This window comes from Gasterosteus aculeatus, chromosome 2 (genome assembly GCF_964276395.1).
Source record: "Gasterosteus aculeatus chromosome 2, fGasAcu3.hap1.1, whole genome shotgun sequence".
In the NCBI taxonomy this organism is placed as follows: Eukaryota; Metazoa; Chordata; class Actinopteri; order Perciformes; family Gasterosteidae; genus Gasterosteus; species Gasterosteus aculeatus.
The window spans coordinates 20,682,340-20,695,770 of NC_135689.1; the positions used below are offsets into that span (position 1 = coordinate 20,682,340).

General features: G+C 48.2%; 1 protein-coding gene across 4 annotated transcripts in view; it reads left to right on the forward strand.

Annotated features, from left to right (window-relative positions):
- vps13d (vacuolar protein sorting 13 homolog D) overlaps positions 1-13,431 on the forward strand; it is a 43,586-nt gene that overhangs the window by 20,686 nt on the left and 9,469 nt on the right. For 3 of the 4 annotated variants that reach the window (XM_040193104.2, XM_040193105.2, XM_078094616.1), the window contains exons 26-52: positions 579-723; positions 817-1,033; positions 1,981-2,152; positions 2,279-2,394; positions 2,657-2,881; positions 2,985-3,280; positions 3,538-3,671; positions 3,974-4,129; positions 4,780-4,963; positions 5,190-5,264; positions 5,353-5,553; positions 7,007-7,096; positions 7,285-7,425; positions 7,506-7,631; positions 8,295-8,369; positions 9,230-9,335; positions 9,602-9,754; positions 10,045-10,180; positions 10,271-10,318; positions 10,856-11,006; positions 11,122-11,338; positions 11,420-11,667; positions 11,791-11,982; positions 12,059-12,185; positions 12,364-12,506; positions 12,639-12,769; positions 13,063-13,238. In XM_040193104.2, the coding sequence (XP_040049038.2) occupies positions 579-723; positions 817-1,033; positions 1,981-2,152; positions 2,279-2,394; positions 2,657-2,881; positions 2,985-3,280; positions 3,538-3,671; positions 3,974-4,129; positions 4,780-4,963; positions 5,190-5,264; positions 5,353-5,553; positions 7,007-7,096; positions 7,285-7,425; positions 7,506-7,631; positions 8,295-8,369; positions 9,230-9,335; positions 9,602-9,754; positions 10,045-10,180; positions 10,271-10,318; positions 10,856-11,006; positions 11,122-11,338; positions 11,420-11,667; positions 11,791-11,982; positions 12,059-12,185; positions 12,364-12,506; positions 12,639-12,769; positions 13,063-13,238 (4,181 nt within the window). The remainder of the gene's footprint in view (positions 1-578; positions 724-816; positions 1,034-1,980; positions 2,153-2,278; positions 2,395-2,656; positions 2,882-2,984; positions 3,281-3,537; positions 3,672-3,973; positions 4,130-4,779; positions 4,964-5,189; positions 5,265-5,352; positions 5,554-7,006; positions 7,097-7,284; positions 7,426-7,505; positions 7,632-8,294; positions 8,370-9,229; positions 9,336-9,601; positions 9,755-10,044; positions 10,181-10,270; positions 10,319-10,855; positions 11,007-11,121; positions 11,339-11,419; positions 11,668-11,790; positions 11,983-12,058; positions 12,186-12,363; positions 12,507-12,638; positions 12,770-13,062; positions 13,239-13,431) is intronic. The other variant, XM_040193106.2, reaches the window with a different exon arrangement.

Genomic DNA, 13,431 nt, shown 5'->3' on the forward strand with positions numbered 1-13,431 from the left:
AACCCTGCGTGGGGAAACAGGGCTCTTGGTTGCAGTTTGCAGTTTGCGTTTGGTTACGTGATGGAACGAGCTTTCTGCATGTGTTTGTAAGGAATACAACTTTCCAAGTTTCTTGCATGTGTTTGTGTTTGTTGTGGCTTTTCATGGGATTCTATTTCTCAACATTGTAAAATCTACACATCATATGCACACAACAGAGACCCACAATTCTAACAACAAAGCAAAACAAGACCGCTATCTTGACTCAAGTTATCATGCACCCTCCCGGTCTTACCATCAGTACCCTTTATGTATTCTTTGATACAGTAGGAAACTTAGAATGCCAATGTTATTTCTGGCTGACATGATGATGGCACAGAGGAGAATTCATTGAGCTTTCACCTGCAGAAAGTAGTTTGAGTATTTTATATATTTTAACTAAAACGGGCAGAGAAACAGAATCATTAGTATTAAATATTTTCCGATTTAGTCATGTCTATTTTTGTGTTCTTTTGCTCCTTTTTAAAAAAATGAATCCTGTGTTTTTGCGATGATGCAACGTTCATATCGTTTCTTCTCTTCCCTTTGTCTTGGAAAAGGAGCGAGTCCAGAAAGCAGCAGAGAAAAGTGAGCGGGAAAAGCCGACGACGTCCCCGTCCACCTCCTCTGCAGGGTTTACCCTGGGCAGGCCACCGGTCCCAGACACGTGGAAGACCACTGAGGGGGACGAAGCCCACTGCTCAGGTTAGCGTAGCTGCATGGCTGAATAAACGCCACCCACTGGATCTACTCCTGTTGAAACCGCTGTTTGTGCCCTCCGCTGTGTTTTCCCATCAGAGGAGGACGTGTGCCTGCTGGACTGCATCGCTCTGGACCTGCAGGAGATGGATATCTTTGCTGCAGAGTGTCTGCCCTCTCAGCCCAGGGACAGCGGTGGTAAACCTCCCGAGTCCTCAGACCTCATCTTTCCTTCGTACTCTGTGCGCCGCACCGGAGACAACCTGCTGAAAGAGCGCTGCCGCCTCAAGCTCAAAGTGGAGCGCAACTTGGACAAGTAGGTCCTGCTTTTAGTTCTGTCTGTGGCAAACGTCACAGCCTCTTTCTTCTGAAATCATGTTGGGGGGCTGTGGTTCTGCACGTAGTCTTTTTGTTCCTGCGCAGCAGTGGTTGGCAGACTCATTGTGTTTTGGATTGTCAGTCCATCTGTTCTCCAAAGGTCAGGGTCACTATGACCTCTCGTCTGTCCCATTTCTGTGAGTGTGATGTTTCAGGATAAGCAAGTCTTTCTGAATTTGGCACCAACGTCCTCTTCAAGGTTTAAGACCGAGGTCTTCAACAGGGGGTCCGCCGAGGTACTGCAGGGGGGTCGTGACATTTTTTAAGTTTTTTTTTTTTTCCCAACCAATTTCTTTTCCCACAAATACAAATGTCTTCAGAATTGTATTCATGGTCTTTAAATACACATTAACATGAATCCAACATATTGTAGCAAAGGGATGAATTGATGGAGAAGACGTTATCTTTCACACACATTGAGCTTCCCACAGCTGGTTCATTCACAGCTCCTTTCATGCTGATACGACATCACAGGCACCAGCCAATCAGATCGCGCTTATGCTCACGTCTAAAGAGCGCGAAGCTCAAAAATAAAAGATGGCGGACCAAACTCAGTGGGTTAGGGGGTCCCTGCTCCATCTCGCCATCAGTTTGGGGGGCCTTGGCCTGAAAAAAAGACCCCTGGTTTAACGGATCCAATTTAGTTGATCAAAGCCCTTGTGACCTCCCAAAACATATTGTTGTGCCAAACCCAATCCGAATCGAAACTTGATACACACTGCTGAGCGCTATCTTTCAGATGATGGCACTTCTCCCAATAAAAAGATGGTATGAGAAGCGCAGCGCTTTAGTACATCGAACATGGTGCCTGGTGCCTCTCGTTTTAGTCTGTATGGGTGTTTGGCCGTAACCCAAATTCATGCTTGTGTTCATAATTGTTGTCAGGGAGCTTAGCCATGTGGTGCCGGACATGTCCATCCACGGCAGCCTTTCGTCAGTCCACTGCTCTCTGGACCTGGAGCACTACCAGCTGATCAGAGGCCTGCTGGAGAACAACCTGGGAGAGCCTGTTGAAGATTTCCTGAGACCCTACAACCTCCAGGACCCCAGCACTTATGTGAGGTTCCAACCACGAGACATCGTCGTATCCATCCCGATGTCTCTTTTAATCATCATTTTGTCCGTAGCTTGTAATAGCAGTCGTCTATATGTTCTAACAGACTGGTGTTTTGTCTCCGCTCAGACGGTGCTCAGTGGAGATGTCTACACCAGCCTGTCATTCCTGGTGGATATGATGGATGTCAGTCTGGAGCTCTTGGACAGCCCCACACCCACGGAACATAAGCGCTCATTAGCACGGTTGGCCTTTTCTTTTCTTCCATAAACACTGATTTCTACCAAAATATCACACAAACTCTACAGCTATAATGTTGGATGTTACAGGGGCGATAAAAAAAACACAGAAGTGTTTAAATCAGGAAGTTCAAATTTAAAACAATTTTGCAGATTGTATTGCAGTGTTTCCCCATGTTTGTTTACAACAGTATTTTGTCATCTTTTTCCTACAATGAAGAGAAAAAAGTTGCCATGTTGATGTCATTTTGATATTTCTCCTGCAAAGGTTTGACTTCATGAAATCCAAGCTTCTCTTTGAGAGTTTGTCCAATGGATCCAAGTCTATCAACTTGGTTTCTCACTCGCTGCTGGCGTACGACACTCGGCGCAGCGAGCCGAGCAAGAGCCCCGGTAAAGCCCATCGGGAAAGGCACAACGTCTTTGACTGCATCCTCCAGCCCTCCAAAACCGGCACGAACAGGGCGACACTGCAGCTAGAGCTGCACTATCGGTAAAGCGAGAGAGTTTTCAAGCTAACGTAACGTGTTCCAACATGTAAGTAGTGTTGGATAAGAAAGAATTGGTCCCTCATGCTGTGTCCCTCCCTCTGACAGATCCACGCGGGACTCGTCCTGCTTCACGGTAGTCCTCAACAACCTAAGAGTGTTCCTCATATTCGACTGGCTTCAGCTTGTGCGAAACTTCCTGCGGGTCCCGGTGGAGAAGGTGTCCCGGGCAGCCGAGCCCCGTCAGCGTTGCCCCAGCAACGCCAGCACCGACTCCGGCTCCGCCCCCGCCGGCACTGTAGGGGCCGTCATGCCAAAGACCGTCAAGAGCGGTGTGGTCACCAAGAGGTCCACGGTGCCGGTCAACCAGGACCACTGCCTGGAAATCAAGATCAACGTCACAGGTAAGAGAAGAATGACCGATGGCACCGAACAAGGTACTGCTCACCCAGGCCGGGAACTGCCTGTCAATCGATGCGTTAGAACTAAAACATCAGTGAAAATGGATGATTAAACACATCTGGTTAAAGATCTGTAAAAAAAGTGTATTTTTATGAAGCAGATCTAGGTGCAGTGTAAATACTGAGACAGAGAGGCACACTCGCTTAAGCTGAGGTTTTTCTTCGTATTATATGAGCTCCTGGTCTGTGTGTGTCTGCAGGCACCGAGTTTGTGGTCGTGGAGGACTCGTCTTGTTTGGATACCAACGCCATCATTCTAAAAGGCACCACGGTCCTCACCTACAAGCCGCGGCTGCTGGACAGACCCTTCTCAGGCAGCCTGGCAGGAATCGAGGTGAGCCCCACTGCTGTCGTAGCACCGTTTCACTGTCGGCACTATTACTGAGACGACCGGTGTTACCACTGCTGCCCCTTATCAGGATTCTTTTAATCAAAATGTCAGAGTATTAAACAGATGGCACTGAAATGCTGCCACTGTTCTTGCCACTTGTACTTGCTCTTGCTGATGTTGTTCATTCTCCCACGAACAGCTGGTAATTGTGTTACTAAGTACGGAGATGCTCACTGCTCACCACTGACCCCTATCTTCAGATGGTCTTTTATTAGCTTTGATGCGTGGTCTCTTGCCCGTCCCAGGTGTTCTCCTGTCGACTGGGCAGTGAGCTGGAGACGGCGCTGTCCATCATCGACCCCGTCAATATTCAGGTGGAGCTGTGTGGGAGCCCCACGTACCAAAGCAGCTCCGGGCTCCTGGACGCCTTCAATGTTGAGGACATCCCACCGCTGCTGGAGGTCAGGAATGAACCCTCAACCAAAAGACATGACACTGACATGCTCAGATTGGTAACACAAGTCTGACAATATAGTGGAAAGGAGTCTACTGAGAAACGCAGCCTTTTTCCTCCATCTTCATCCTTCTGCTTGTTGTTGTGTATAAACAACTCTGTGTGGCTCACAGAAGCCAGTCCTAAATAGAGGGAGTCTCAGGGAGTCAGACACCCCCACTCCCCTCCCCCCTTGATAGGCTCAACAGCGGCAAGTGTCTGTCTCTGATAGTTAGAATTCGAAACACAAGTTGGACTTCATCAACACAGCGGTCTGAAAAAATTTAGCGACGACACAAAATAGCTTTTAAATAAGACTAGGCTACGCGTTCGGGCCTCCAACACTGACAAGCATGTAACTGTCTGCTGGTGGCATCATTGTAGAACCGGAACAATGTAAATGAGCATCCACATCCACCATGTGATGGAGATGATCCCAGCATTGTGCCTCTCTGCTACTTTTTCTTAAGCAGTCCCCAAGTCCTTGCTAGGAAAGCCACGCCAATCAAGTCCTTCTCTCAGATTTGGCAAACCCAAAGCACAGAAGACGTTATACAACAGGAAGGCCGGTGCTCCCGGTCAGTGGTGACTTTAACTGTGCGTTTGATTCTCTGGCAGATTCAGTTTCCCTCTCTGGACATCCGTCTGTCCTACAACGACATCCAGCTCTTCTTGGCGATCACCAAGTCCATCCCCACCTCCGGCTCCGCTCCGCCCTCGGACTGTGATAGCAGACCTGCTGCCAGCACTGAGCCCACCACAGCCAAAGACAGCTTCAGGCAGAAGACTGAGGCCCTCATAGGTACGCGAAGACCAGTCATCTAAGGATCCGAATGAGAATAATCTAAATGTTTTTTCAAAAAATGTTTACTTTTGTCTCACTTTTAATCAGTGGCCAAAATAGATGAACATTTTGTAGTTGTGATAAAATTCTGCTACAGCTGTTTAGTCACTGTGACGTGCATAATGTTAGTCCGCTACTTATTGCTCTACTAAGAAGAGCTGTTCACGAGTGTTTGTCTCCACAGAGGGCCAGCTGACCCGCTTGCAAGACCTTGGCTTCAGGAAAGAGGACTGCAAAAGGGCCCTGATCCACTGTAAAGGTGAGCGAGACCTTCAACGCTGTTCCCCAGCGCTTGCAGTCTTGCCGCCATTATTTGCTAAAACAGACAATGCGTCGTCCTCGTCCAGGCCAGCTGGACCAGGCTGCCACGTGGCTGCTGGAGAACGCTGACAACATGGCAGGCCTGGGCAGATCCAGGACTGACTCGGGCTCCAGCTGCCACTCGGCTCCTCTGTCTGGAGTGGAGGTGAAGGCTGAGAGCGTGTGCATCTGTTTAATCGACGACTGTCTGGACTGTGACATACCGCTGGCTGAGCTCACCTTCTCTCGTAAGTCCCATTCACACACGAGTCATGATGAGGGTTCTGAGGATGCTTTTCCTAATAACATATCCCGTATTATTAAAATTATGGAAAAATGTCAGACTCCGTGTGCAGATGAGGCAACACATCAACTATAATAAATATAGTTTAAATAAATAACAAACCAATAAATGTTTCCTGCAGCGCAAACGTTGCTTCTACAATGTAGTTAGGGCTAATTCTTCTGGCATTCACCAGCAATGGCTACTGCTGTCTACTCCTCTTTTTTATGTCTGTATCTCTTCCTCTGATCACGTAAAATAGTGTCTGAAACAAACAGACTGTATTTCGGTTGTCAAATCTCATAAATATTCAATTATTAGGATTTAAAGTCTGGTGTTTAGAGGTCTTCTTCTTTTCGTTTCACTGAAGCGAAACAGTTTCCCATTTTCTTTACACAGTTCTTTGCATTTGTATTGAAGTCTGGTCTTTGAGTTACAAGGGTTGGATAGTAGAGGGCAGACAAGGCGCTTGCGCCATAGTATGGTCTGCTTGACCACCACCTTGCCTCATCTGGCCACAGCAGCTTTTGACCAGCCCTGTTTGCCCTGTTCTCGTTCTGAGCCGGCTTAGAGTTTTGCATTGAGACCATGGTGCTCCTGGGCCAGGGGAAGGTTCAGGAGGGGCAATTTCCATGCATTTTCATCCACAGTTGGATTCTGGCCTCTTCCCGAGACTTTGTTAGGGGCCGGACATGGCTGAGAAAGCTTCTTCTTGCCTTTTGCTTTCCGAGGTAAACCAGGTTGGTAGAACGCTTGGTGGCCCAGAGCGTTTCATGGTAAGTGGATGATGGAAGGAGCAGACCTGGGTCTTTGCAGGGTTTGCATGTGTGTTGTTGCTACGTGTAACACACAAGTAGCTCATCTAGGGCTGTGGTGAGGTTTAGTTCTACCGCTTCTAACATTTCTCTTGGGACGTTACACAGAGATGGCATAGATGGAACGCTCCGTGTTCGGGTGCGTTGGCTGCTCGTTGGTGTAGACGTTCTCTAGCAGTGGGGGCCGGCACGCTACCTTAAGGGAGGCCGTCCCGTTCCGGTTGTTATTCAGGACAACAAAGAAGAGCCTGTCTTATTGAAGCGAGTGAGTGCTAGGTGTTGGTATCAGTGAGATTGGGCGGAAGCGCTTTGCGTGCGCTGGGTCTTTGCCTGGTTTGAGGACGGCGGTAATGTAAAGTAATGATGCATTTTAGACACCTCAAAGAATCAACGTCGGGGTACGTATTTTGAGTGAATGATTTCACCGTAGACCTTTCTGATGGAGCAGGGAAGCTCTCATCAAAGAACATCATACAAGCACGCCTCAGCTTTAGGGTCTGTAATCATTCACTAACACAGTGCTTAACGAAAAAGCCATCAAAAGGTTTAGTAGATGAATAACTGCACATACAGGAAGTTGAGTACCTCTGTTTGTCATTGCAGGGCTCTATGTGCTGCAGCGCATCGGTTCCACTCAGGAAGGAAAAGCCAGCTTCACTCTGTCGGGAGACTATTACAACAGAGAGCTGTCGGGTACGATGCCATCAGAACACTGACTTCATCTTCCCATGATACGGAAATATACATGCTTTCTTTCTAAGACTATGTTTTAGAGATGGGAATTCATCAAGTTTTGACATTCAATTTGAATAATTTGATTCTGAATGGATGCATTAGGTAGGATAATGACGTGTGTGTGTGTGTGTGTGTGTGCTCGCCAGGCTGGGAGCCCTTCATCGAGCCGTGGCCCTGTTCTCTGTCCTGGCAGCAGCAGGCCGCCGGCCGCCTCCATCCTCCCCGTTTGAAGATGGGGGTCCGAGCCAAGCAGAGACTGGACATCAACATCACGTCCGTCCTGCTGGGTGAGTAAACGCTGCAGCGGCCCCCCCTGGCTGAACAGCATCCAGTCCCATTATTCACTGCCACTGCTCTGGTCCCTCAGAACAATACAACACCACTAAGAGTGCCTGGATAGCTGATTACTGTAAGGAGGAGGAGCACACGCCCCAGCCTTCGCCCCCCCCGCCATGGATGGGCTCCTCGGTAGACCCACCTAGCGTCGGACAAAGTGAGTTACAGCACCACAAAGCAATCTCTGGGAAATAGGAAGTCCTTCACAGAAATACTTGCAATTGTTTAAAGGAAAGGCCAGGCAAGGCATCTGAGACAACGGGTTCATTTATTTGAAATGATGAAATGAAAGATACCAGAATATCCATGTGTTAGTTAGAAACGTCCCTTATAATGTTTCTTTTGCTCCTCCGTAGATGTAAACATGTAATGTGTGTTGTATGTACTCTGCCATAACCCTCATCGTACAATCACTCAGCCTCCCTCGTGTAACAGTACAAGAATACTCAATGTTACTCAATTGAACATAGCAGTGTTTCCCTAACCATTATATCAGGGGTGCCCCCCCCCCCCCTGAGATTAGCCCCCAGCCCCTAAGACAGTCTGTAAGAAAAGATATATATATATATACTTATACTTTTTTTTTTTTTTTTGCAAAGCCATGTCTGCAAACATGGCTGGTGTAAGTGCCCCCCGCCCCCCCACCCCACCCCCCAAAGTAGTAAACCGAGGGAAAACACTGCATAGGTTTGACATGTTGGTTGCTGCGCTGAGAACATGATTAAAAGATTCATCGACGTGTTGAATTGCGAACACAGAGTACACGATGAAGAGGATGATGAAGCTGTTGTGTTCTCTCTGCATGTGTCTCTGCTGTCAGGCGCTCCTCTCGCTCCCCTTAGAACTAGGAGCACCGACACCCTGACCTGCCCCGAGCAGCAGATTCACTCTGGAGGTACAAGTCAGAGAATAGTCTCTCAGACCGCATCCGAGCTTCAATCGGTCGGCATCAAGGCTCCTCGCAGATGCTCAGACATCGTTCCCTTAGGCACATTTCCCTTACCAGGGTTTTGTGTTGGAGCTTAGTCTTGCCGGTGTTGTGCATTGTGATCCTACAGTTGTTAAGAACCAGCTTCTCATAGTTGAGAACACACGGCTGTAAAGGTTCTAGATGTTTTCCCCTGTTTATTGCTGCTTTTGGCTGAAACTAACTACAGTATGGAAGCGTTCTATAGATTCCTCCTCTTTAAGACCGATGATGCTCCGCTTTGTTTTGCCTGAACAGCCTTGTTTGTCATTTACTCGGCACTGCATGGCCAATGGTTGGGAGTCCATTGTGAAAATAGACAGCAGTGTGTTTACATCATTGTGTGTTTGTTTTTTTCATTTGTTCAGTAAGATTCCAGACATTTTCATTAGTAGGACAATTATTTTCTGGTGTTTAAAAGTTAAATCGGTGCTAATCCAGCGTGGCGGTACGTAAAGCGCCGTATATGGCAGTATTTTGTTATGTTACTGATTAACAAATGTCAATTGGTCACATCGAACATGATGGATGGAGATATATGTAAGAAAATAATTGTATTACAAAGCAGCAGGACACCCCAGTTTAAGAGTGTCAACTATTGGTCCTGGTCACTACTAAATTGTCTCTTGTAAAATGATGGAGTTCCCTTTAAAAGGACAGAATTCTGCTTTTTAGGTCTTCCAACCTAGAAGAAGAAAGCAAGCGCATGGCCAAACACAACTAAAGTTAATAACAACGATCAAGCATACGTATCTTCTCTCAGATTCACTTTTCTTTTTTGCCTCCAGCCGACGTGAAGCTGTCCAAGAGGAGGCAGCCGTTTGTGCCGTTCGCTCTGCGCAACCACACGGGATGTACCATGTGGTTTGCCACTCTGACTACAACCCCCACCAGGTAGGTGGAGCCGTGGGCGCAAAACAAGTCGCACACGAGTCTGTTTCTCTTTGCAGCTGTTTGGATCACCTTGTTGTCTTTTTGCGTTGTGTTTGTATTGGCTTGGCGTTTGCTGTGATGATATTTATTCAAACAAATGATCCTGACCACGCCGTCAGTTCTGCTCATGCAAAGCTTTGGCTGATTCTATTTCTGTTGGAGATGCGTGATGCTGATGTTTAACTTTGGAGCGAGAAGAGATGAAGGTCACCACATGTTCTCCACAGGGTGGCCCTTTCTCACAGCAGTAGTGCCGACTCCATCTCAGACGTCCACGGCCCGGGAACGGATGACACTCACAACATCAGTCAGTGGAGGGAGGTGCAGCCCGGGGAGGAGATTCCTTTTGAGTTTGAAGCCCGCGAGAAACTCCGCCACCGGTACAGATCGGAGTCCCATTCACTGAATACACACATGCTTATCAAACTGTTGTTTAGTTTGGCCATCATTACATTTAACATCCGTCTGAAACGGGATTGGTCGTTATTGAACATGTCAACTACTCCTCAACTTTTAAGTAAGACAAGGCAACTGCTGCTTGTAGCAGTGACTCCACAGTGAAGCTGGCAGGTCCAATTGTTGTCCAAGCCATTTGAACCCCGAGTTGTTAATAATCTAAACATGTGTACAGTGAGGCTGACGATGATTCTGTATCACTGCTCCTATGCAGCCACACCCATGAACTGAAGCTGCACCAGCTGCTGGTGCGAGTGTGTGGATGGGAGCAAGTCAAGCCGGTGTCTGTGGACAAAGTGGGCGTTTTCTTCCGTTACGCAGCCCCAGACAGAAACAACTCCTCCAGTACTGTGAGCACAGAACTGTAAAGCAACATTCACGTGGATGATGTTCCTGAGGAATCGGGGTGAAACGGTTGTTTCTCCGTCACTCTTCCACAGGTCGGCAGTCCGATCAGCAGAACCAACATCATCCACCCGCATGTTTACGTGAGTCTTGCTTCTAAGTCGGTGATCAGTTGAAGTGAGCACGTGCTGCCAGAGAGGCATTATAAACAGGACAGTCTCTAGATGTGAGGACGATAATGATGATTCAAATAAAAGCCTAATGGAATGCCGTTGAGGCAGCAGAAAAGCTCCGTATGAGTGTAAACCTGCATGCAGGATGTGACGATGTAGGATTTTATTGCAGTAAAACACGCTGACAAAAATGTTGTTTTTAAAATACTGGAAGAAAGAACAGACTTGCAATGTTAGTATATTTATTCATCCTCAATTTATGAAGCTAGACCTTTATGGTTCATGATTATTTTTAATTTGGCTAGAATACATTTTTCTTACTGAAAAATAATAAATCTGTAAAAACGCATTTGTTTTATTGACTAAATGTAGGTTACGGTGAAGTGATGTTTTAATCCCTTTTCAAGAATTTCTATCCCATTTTGACCTAAATTTGGATTATATCATGTAACACAATGGTTTCGGCCACGATGAGCACCACATTCTATTTTGATATCGGGCCCTCAGTTCTCGGCCCTGCCTCCAGTCAGAGTGGTCTTCTCCATCACAATGGAGGGAAGTGCTCGGAAGGTCGTCACCGTCCGCTCTGCCCTCATGGTGAAGAACCGGCTAGATGTTCCCATGGAGGTCAGACTGGACAGCCCCTCTGCTCCTGACAGTAAGACACTGCTCCATTTGAGTTCTTTTGACTAAGCAGCATTGCTCATGTAAAAGTACGGCTGGTTACTTGTCGTGTCCTTCAAATGACGCCAACTGCATCTCTGGGTTAACAGAACCAGTGGTGTTGCCCCCGATCCTTCCTGACCAAGCCTTGGCGGTCCCACTCCACCTGACGTCCTGGAGGCTGCAGGCTCGGCCCAAAGACCTGGGCTTGTTCTTCTGTAAGGTTCCCATCCACTGGACCAGTGTGGAGCGGCCCGGAGACATCAGCAGCAGCAAGAGGGAGTGTCAGTCTGCAGACTTTGACGACAGCCTCAAGCGCAGCTTCAGGTAAACAAGTCAGCCGGACACTTGATTTATGTTGCTTCGTCATATCTGGAACCAATCCACTCATCTCTTTGTCTCTCGCAGGTTCTGTGTGGTCATCAAAAAGGAGAACTACCCAAATCAGCAGCCCGCCAAGACGGTTTCTGGCAGCGCCAAGCAGATCTATCGACAGCCCGGCCACACCATCTACCTGCTGCCCACGATGGTGCTGGCCAACCTGCTGCCCTGTGACCTCAACTACTTCATCAAAGGAACGGCCATCCGAGGCGCCCTGAAGCCGGGCAAAGAGGCCGTGCTTCACGTTGCGGACACCTCGCAGAACATGGAACTAGGTCAGTAGGTGGCCAAAGTCTTTCACTGGCTAACGACATCTTCCTTCTCACTCTGGTGGTCATGGTGTGTGTGTGTGTGTGTGTGTGTGTGTGTGTGTGTGTGTGTGTGTGTGTGTCCTCCAGGAGTCCTGCTGGAGAGCTTCCCCGTGTGCAAAGAGCTGCTGATCCCACCCGGCACTCAGAACTATGTGGTCCGCATGCGGCTGTACGACACCAACAAGCACCTGCTCTGCCTCACCATCCGCATCGTCCTGCGAGCACAGGGGGCCCTTAAGATCCTCATTTCGGCCCCCTACTGGCTGATTAACAAGACCGGTAAACGTTGTTTGAAGATTTTACAGAGTTGCTTTTAACAACTGATGTAGTTCCTTCAAGCCACTTTCTCCCGCAGGCCTGCCGTTAATCTTTCGCCAGGACAACGGCAAAGCAGATGCTGCTGGCCAGTTTGAGGAGCACGAGTTGGCTCGAAGCCTCAGTCCGTTACTGTTCTGCTACACGGACAAGGAGCAGCCTGCTATGTAAGTGTTTGAGAGACCGGGCCTCTCGCTTCCTGGAAATAGATCATGGTTAGCTAGTGAGAGAGGACATAACCGATGGCTTTGGCCTGCCTGTGGTTTAGTTCGATCCACCTGCTGAACCTCTCGGATTGCATCTGCCGCGTCCTTACATTCCATCCATTGGCCGTGTCGATCCCAGGTGCACTATGCGGATCGGGAAGGGAATTCACCCTGACGGAGTTCCCGGCTGGTGCCAGGGCTTCTCCCTGGACGGAGGCAGTGGAGTCAGGGCAGTGAAGGTCATCCAGCATGGGAACCGGCCTGGCCTCATCTACAACATAGGCAAGTTGGTACACACAGCCTTTCTGGCCCTCTGGTGCATGTATTAAAGTCACATCAAACTGTTGATATTCAAGCGAAATGGTCTCTGCCGGTATTGTTATTGATTGGTTGATCCCTCTCTGATTGACACAGGCATCAGCGTGCGTAAAGGAAAAGGACGCTACAGGGACACTCACATCGTGACATTCGCCCCGCGCTACCTGCTGGACAACCGCTCTACACACAAACTGGCCTTCGCTCAGAGAGAGTTTGCGAGGGGAAAGGTGACGACTCAACTGGAAATCTTGAATTCCACGTTCTGGTAGCTGATTGGTTGATATGCAGCCCTCTATAGAGTGACCTTTGTTACACACCGTTCTCTCTCACAATTACACATTTCCTCTGATCCCTTGATGAAGGTGAACCAGCATATATAAATACAATAACCGCTACTCTAATACTCACAGTGTGTATGTGGTTCTGTTGAGTTTGCAGCGACTCCCCCCCCCGGTTTAGTCCAACAGGAGGATAATGAATGTAACGCGACGGAAGCCATTAGTGAATACATCTGTCCTAGGGTACGACCAACCCTGAGGGTTACATCTCCACCCTGCCGGGCTCCAGCGTCGTCTTCCACTGGCCCCGCAACGACTATGACCAGCTGCTGTGTGTGCGACGCATGGACACCCCCAACTGCACCTGGTCCGGGGGCTTCGAGGTCAACAAGCCCAAGTCCTTTCACGTCAACATGAGGTTAGTTACAGACATACATCACCTCTCCAGCAGCACGATTTCCATTGTTCTTTGTATTGTTTGTACTCAAGTTCTAATGACGTTACAGTCTTGATGATGGAGGTTGAAGGTAGAAGTGTAACCCTTGTTTCAAATTCAAAGCTACACGTCGTCCGATACCTTGAACTTCCCATTTCTATCTAGATCATAAAGG